Here is a 7,179-nt window from a genome sequence, read left to right on the forward strand (position 1 = left end):
CTGCTCTGTGATGTAATATGTAGGCGCTAGTAATGTTTCCACAACACTTGTCTAGTGTTTTGTCCCCTCTAGTATTAACAAGGGGGCTCCGCCCCCTGCTTGCTTCGCTCACCTACCCCCGGCGTTTTGAACCCGTGCCCGCTGGGCAGCCGTAGTTTCAGATGTGCGTTGTAGGAGCTTGCGTTGTTTTGAACCCGTGCTTGCCCTGCTTCTGCGGTTTGAGACGCGCATTGTAGGCATATATACGTCAGTCGAGCTCGTTCGGTTTGAACCCGTGCCTGCTTTGCCTCCGCAGTGTCAGACGGTGGGTCGCGTTCGGCGTTTTGTACGATTCCAAGCAGCACATTATTCCTAACTTCACTCCACAGTAGTGCCACGCACAATATGGCGGTGATGCCTGCGCCTTCACTATGCAGTAGTGCCACTCACAATATGGCGGCGACGCCTGCGCCTTCCGTATTATGTCGGGTTTTACCATGCTGTGTAGGCGCCTTTGCCTTTCGTACTGTCCCGCGCCTTCCGACGCGCGATGTAAGCGCCTGCACCTTCCGGGTCTGCCTCCGCTGTGTGGTGTGGATGTTTAACTGTCGTGTTTTCTGCTTTTATATTCTGTATCTCGCTGTGCATGTGTTTCGTGCCTAGGTTTTTTTGAAGCTGTTGCATTCCAGTTTTCATCATCTGTAACCTGCTCTCCATGTGTTTGGCCCCATTCTTTAACCTCTTTATGACGTTTTACTTTGTTTTCTACTCTGTCTTTTATTTCTGAACTCGCTTTATCCTGCTTTTGTTTGAATGACACCTGGCCCGTGGTGATTATATTCTCCCTTTTTCGAGTACTAATTTCCATTTGTTTGCGATACTGTGATCTTTACTGTACTGTCAATAATGCATCACTGTATTGTGATCCACCTATGCTGTATAGTTTGGACGTGTGAGGATGACGTACGTTTAATACGGAGCGTCCGCCCGTGTCACTCTGGGGCCCCCCATTGTTAATACGGAGCTTCTTCCGTACTATCATGCGGTGCATTGTGGACCACTGCAGACTCCGTGGTGTTTCCCGTTTCACTTTGTAGCTCGGTCAGTCGAGCGGTTTCTTTTTGGAGCCGTGCCTGCCTGGTTTGCGGCATGTCAGACGGTTCGTAGTCTCTCCCATTTCGCTCTGGGGTGGGGGGGCTTTGTGTGGCGCCTGCGCACGTTCGTAGTCTCTCCCGTTTCACTCTGGGGAGGGGGGCTTTGTGTGGCGCCTGCGCACTATGTCTCCTGCGTCCATATCCGGTTTACCATTCTCGGTTAGTAATATGGATATTCACGTCTTGATGGTAATGTGGTAATACTTAATTCCAGATTGCATAAATTAAAATCACCCATCACAAGTTTGAAAGAGCCAGGTGATTTGATTTCTAGTTTCTGAACAGTTTCATGAATCGTTTCAGCTGCAGCTCCCACATCAGCATGCTGCTGTATGTAAACTACTGTCACAAATAATTGATTAAACTGTCGTGGTAAATAGTATGGGTGAAGTCCGACGGTGAGTAGTTCAATATTTGGCCTAGTGATGTGGTCTTTTACAGTGATATTTTTGCACCACCTTTTGTTAATGTGAAATCAGACCCCCAATGCCTGTTTCTTACCAGAAGCTGGTTTTCTGTCTTGTTGTACAAAATCAAATCCATCCATTTCTACAGCTGTATCTGAGTCGGTATTTTTAAACCAGGTTTCAGTAAAGCACTTCAGACTGCTTTCTCGATACTCGTGGAGGTATTGCGCAGATGCTCCCGGCTTGTCAAGTTTATTCCGCAAGGACTGTATGTTGCTCATGATGATAGTTGCCAGAGCGGTCTTTAAACTTCTCTGTCTCAGAAGTATTTGAAGTTCACCTCTCTTTCCTCGTCTTCTGAGTTTCAAAGCTTTTATCTGGTATATTAGTAGTACACGGAGAGTAACTGGTACCTGGTCTCAGTGGAAGCAGCACGTCCTGGCTGTAAATGAACAGCGCCGGCCACACACCTAGGGTTTCCCTCGTAGATAGAGCGCAAGTGTCCCATTGGATTACAAAGGTGATAATAATCAAAAATAAAAAACTTTCGCAAATGTTATAAAGTATCTTATAGAAATAAATATTTACAAACTATTAAAAGAAAACAAAAGAAAATGATTTTATACAATTTAAGAACAAAAAAAAAAACAGGCACAAAACACTGAGAAATGCACGGATTGGTCCGAGCATTTGAAAACATATTTTAACTTACTGTATACAGAAATTTGAAAGTTACAACTGTTAGTATAAAGAGAATTTATCCTTTCATAATCTTTGCCTAAATAATATAATTGTAAATGGTAATCATTATTTTAAGATTTGTTTACGCTTAACAAGTTTAAAGGATACATTTGGTATTTTTCAAATCGAAGTGCAGACATGGTATATATGCATTCACCATATGGAATTCTGTTCTAAGGTTAAGTGTTTTATTTAAATTTTTAAAAATATCTTACCCTCCCTATCACAATGGAAGCTAATGGAGCATGAGACACCATCAGAAAATAAAAGCTTAAAAGCTCACCGAATACTCTCAGGGTAGTTGTCACATATTGATTCATGTTTTATGATTACACACACATTGTATAATAGTTTATATCTGTCATTTTTTTAATTAATAAATTGTGAGATTCCACCATTTTAATAGAAGACCAGCTGTGCATGTCATCTCAGCATTTGTTGTCTTCCATAATAATCATGGGATGTGATTCCTTTTGAAAGACCAAATCATAGAAAACCTTTCACAACATGTAGTTGGTTTTGTGTTTATTTACTTTTGTATTTATATGAGAACTCACACAACCAAATAGAAAGCATATCCTTACCACAAGAAAAATAGTACCAGGAATATGTTTTAAAATTATTATTTCCTGATGCTTTTTGGTGTCACTAGGATTAGGAGGTTGGGAGCATGCGCTGATTACAGCGCGTTGCTTCACCCACCACACAGGGGCATGCTTTAGAAACATGGAAGGCATGTTTTTTATATCAGAACTTCTGGTGCTTTATTGGTACGTTTTTAGGCTTTTATTTTCTGGTGGTGCCCCGTGTACAATTAGCCTCTGTTGTAAAGCAGCAGTGGGGGCAAAGTACTTTTTTAAGTTTATAGAAAACACTTAACTTTAGAACACAGTTTTGTGTGACAAATGCACATGTACTGTTTGCAAAGAAATAATTTTGACTTGGAAAAATACTTAATTTAATCTTTAAAAGCAAGCTGCATTTGTTTACATAGCAGAATATTCTAAGGCCAGATTAAAAAGTGAAAAGAACACAAACATTTTCTTGTTGTTGATTTCAGGTAAACCAATAAAAAGCTACATTTATTTTAAAAAAAGTTGCATTTTTAATAAAAGGATAACTTACTGTTCAGTTTGAAAGACAAATATGTAGTTCCAGTACATTTTGGAAATCCTAGGCACGTAATATGTGCATCTTAATGAATACTGCACATATGATGGCTCGTATTACAAAATGTATAAAGTACTGTCTAAGTGAAAAATGTCAAAATATGTAGCAATATCAGTTCTCTGGTACACCTTTTCTTAGTAAAGACCACTGTTGTGATAGCATTGTAGACCTGCACTCTTACCTCTAAACACTTGCATTCTCTGTAATTTCTTCAGTTTATATATTTCAGAAATTTTATGTTTATGGCTTATAATGTTTGGTTTCTAAAACCTAATGCCAAATGGGAAGACGTCTTTTGGTGTCACCTGACCAGGGTTGTTTTTGGTTTTTTTCTTTTCATAACCAGTACCCTGTGTACATTGACTCCTCTTGCCTCAATAGTCCTGTAGCAATGGAGACAGATGTTCCTTTGATAGAAGATGTTCAAATGTTAAAAAAGACTGTAGAAGAAGCAGCTACTCCGGTAAGATCAGCCACTTCCTCTTGTAGTGCAATACACAGTACTACAATACATACAGTAGTTTACCTATGTGAAATGATGAGTGTTAGCTGCCAACATTTAAATTTTTGAAAGTGAGCTGACAGGACAATGTTTATTTCAGGCAATAACTCCAGTATAACCAGAGAAGACACACTTGATTGTCTCTATATTTTAAATAGTCAAATACTTAGGATCGATTATGTGGAGTTCCCTTGTGATCCTTAATAACTTGTAGTCGTTAATGGGTTTCAGGGGCAGACCAAAAAAGAAAGAACTTCCATGCTAAAACACTGTTAGTCAGCATATCGCACAGCATGCAAGTCAAAATCTTAATATGTTTGTTTTTTTCTTTTCAGCTACAGAGAGATCAGAGGAAAGAACGGCCGCTTGTTAGACGAAAATCTGAGCTGCCTCAGGACATTTATACCGTGAAAGCCTTGGAATCACATCGCCGCACTGAAGAAATCCTGACCATTCATGATGAGCATTAGGCAAACATGCCGGTTTTCTGCTTTGAACAGGAAGACTGCAGAATGCAAACACAAATAAGATGGACCAGAAACTCCAGGATTTTTGCCCATGAAGCACAGTTCTATGACTCTGTGCATTAAGGTTTCTGCTTTCTCAGGATGTGAAGAAGTGGTGTTTTTCGAATTTCTTTGTCTTTTTGTTTTCCCCAATATTACCACATATTGAGTGCCTGCCTGCCTTTAAATTTGTCTTGTGTTGTTTTATTTGTTAGTCTTTAATTAAAATTTTGCCATATTCAGAATATAAGATCATAATACACTGAGAAGCAGGAGACCGACAATGAAAACAGATCTTTTGGGGGAAAAAAGCAATGTGAAATATGAATTTTTTTAAGGAACAAATACAGAGAACATGCACAGACAAGCTTTTTTTCTTCCAATAACAGGATCAACTGTTAGTGCCAATGTTTCATTTCATTCACATCAAACTTTAATTTTTCATGTCACTTTGCTTTTGAGGAAAAGTGTATTTTTGTAACCCAAGAAGTGGGAAGAGTACTCCTGCAGAATTTACCAAAATACTGGAAATAGCTCAGTGAGCAGAGAACCGGCATGAATATTTAGGTTGTCCATCCACAATGTATGTCTGCGTATAGTGGTCTCTGTGTGCCAAACTACTTTAATTTTACACATAAAGAAGTTTTACCCAATTCAGTAGGCAATAAGTTTACTCAGAATTCATTTGAAATGTTGGTAGTTCAAACAAGGGTCAAGTATAGATAAACATTAAAAACAAATTGTCTGTCCTCCGTTAATTTTGAAATGTTCTTAATATTCCTTTAATTCTGTAATTATTGTAAATCTGATACAAATAGCAGTTCTGTGAATTAATACTTCCAAATTTGTCTTTGAGCTGCCTAAAATTTTTAAAAGGTGTGTTTACTGTCTAGCTAGTTTTTAGAACTGCCTTTCAAAGGCTGTATTGTCTCCATACCTGCAAAACCAGCAAGATGTCTGTTTGCTCCCTATACTTGCTTATGTATGCTATACATTCCAGTAGTAAGTGAGAATTTGAAGGTACCACATTTTCCTCGTATCCATGAATACTACTTGGTTACAGCCAGGTCCTGCCTTTCTGTTGCACACAAGAAAAATGACTGTTAAAGTTATGCAGACTCATTACAAGGACTTCCACTTGTTCTTCATGGATTTCAAAGACTCTTTACAACAAAGCAGATAAAAGTGCCACAGACTACTATGTAGAGCATGCGTAAGCATGCCTAATTTGATTCTTCATTGCAGCCAGTGTTTAAACTGAGATGCTATAGTTTCTGTCAGTATGGTGCTTTGACAGTTTGCTATTTTCTTTCCCCCCCCCGCCAATGACACTAGGATGGTCTTTTACAGAGTGCCTTTATGGATAAATGATAAATACTGGCCTAAAAGCAAATAGCTTTTGAATGCCAAAATGTATGTTATTCAATATTTGTTTAAATCTGTTTCTCTGGCTAAAAACTATGTACATAATAATAGTGTTTCATGTGCTTATAGCTTGATAAGCAGTTCTTATTCCTACAGCGATGCTTACTGAACATTTGAAGGTTATTCTCTAATTAGCACTTCCTGATAAACTTGAAGACTTCTGTTTGCTGTAGGATCATTGTCTGCTATGTGAACACTGTTTGTTAGCCTTGCCTGTGGTGCTCCAACACCTCCACCCCTCCTTTTAGCTAGTCTGTCTTGGTTTTTATAAAGGGGAGCAAAGTACTCAGAATTCTGTTTTAAATATATATGTATGTTAGTATTTGTATGTTTGTGTGTGTAATAAATATAAACACACACACACACACAAATTCTTTTACATATTTGTATCTGTGTATGTGTAGATGCTTGCACACACATACATTGTGCTAACTGGTATACCATTGTTTGAACTCCCATCATTTTTCAACTATAGGTTCTGAAATTTGCATTTGGCTTAAATAGTACAGTTGTGCAAAATGTTGGATAGTTGAGGGTGGGGGAGAAGGAAATGTTGTAAATTTTGTTTGGTTACAAAGCTGTATATGTTAATGTATGGTTGAATGTGTAAAGTGTAAAAAAATGTTACCACGTCCAGCATTTGTCTTAACTCTTTTCCCGTGTATAAGGATGGACATTCAACAACATGAAACAACATTCTTGACCAACAATCATTTAATAGTTTACAACAAATCTTTTGATTTTTGCAGCACTCCCAAATGAAGAGGCACCATATTTAAAAAATATTAGTATTTTCACATGTAAATGTTTAAGTTATGGCACAAAATCAATTCCTAGAATCTTACAATGAAAAAGTTTGATAATTATCAATAATAAACCATTCAACTTAAGCATCACTACAAATTGTTTAATGTATACTTTTCACAGTACAACAAGACAAGTGTCCTTTAGGCTAAGACTTGTACTAAATTGCTTTGTTTAAATTTTGTACATATTATGTAATTTGTTTACGTAGTGTTATCTATTAAACAATAGATGTCAGTTTCTGTATATATGTTCATACTTAAGGAATCTTATATATAGATGAGTGTTTAAATTTAAGCCTGTGGACCAAACATTTCTTAGAAAATGCAATTAAACCCATTTAAAAGTGATGACAAAGTATTTTATTCAGGAGAGGGAGGAAGGAATTTTAGTATGTTAAGTATTAAAATTTTAGAGAAGAATTGTGTTGGCATCCACTCCATGGCAAGTAACTGGTAATGTTCTTTAACAGTTATTATCTCCAAGCAACT

At 37.7% G+C, this 7,179-nt stretch overlaps 1 protein-coding gene across 5 annotated transcripts in view; it reads left to right on the forward strand.

Annotated features, from left to right (window-relative positions):
- Positions 1-6,925, forward strand: part of LOC114667066 (serine/threonine-protein phosphatase 2A 56 kDa regulatory subunit gamma isoform) — a 149,066-nt gene extending 142,141 nt beyond the window's left edge. For 3 of the 5 annotated variants that reach the window (XM_028822189.2, XM_028822191.2, XM_028822192.2), the window contains one exon: positions 4,289-6,925. In XM_028822189.2, coding sequence (XP_028678022.1) covers positions 4,289-4,423 — 135 coding nt within the window. In that variant the 3' untranslated portion in view covers positions 4,424-6,925. Of the gene's footprint in view, positions 1-3,797; positions 3,915-4,288 lie in introns of all 5 variants that reach the window. The other 2 variants (XM_028822188.2, XM_028822190.2) reach the window with 1 other exon arrangement.
- Positions 6,926-7,179: the final 254 nt, after the last annotated feature.

The sequence above is a fragment of the Erpetoichthys calabaricus genome, chromosome 16 (genome assembly GCF_900747795.2).
Source record: "Erpetoichthys calabaricus chromosome 16, fErpCal1.3, whole genome shotgun sequence".
Classification (NCBI taxonomy): domain Eukaryota; kingdom Metazoa; phylum Chordata; class Cladistia; order Polypteriformes; family Polypteridae; genus Erpetoichthys; species Erpetoichthys calabaricus.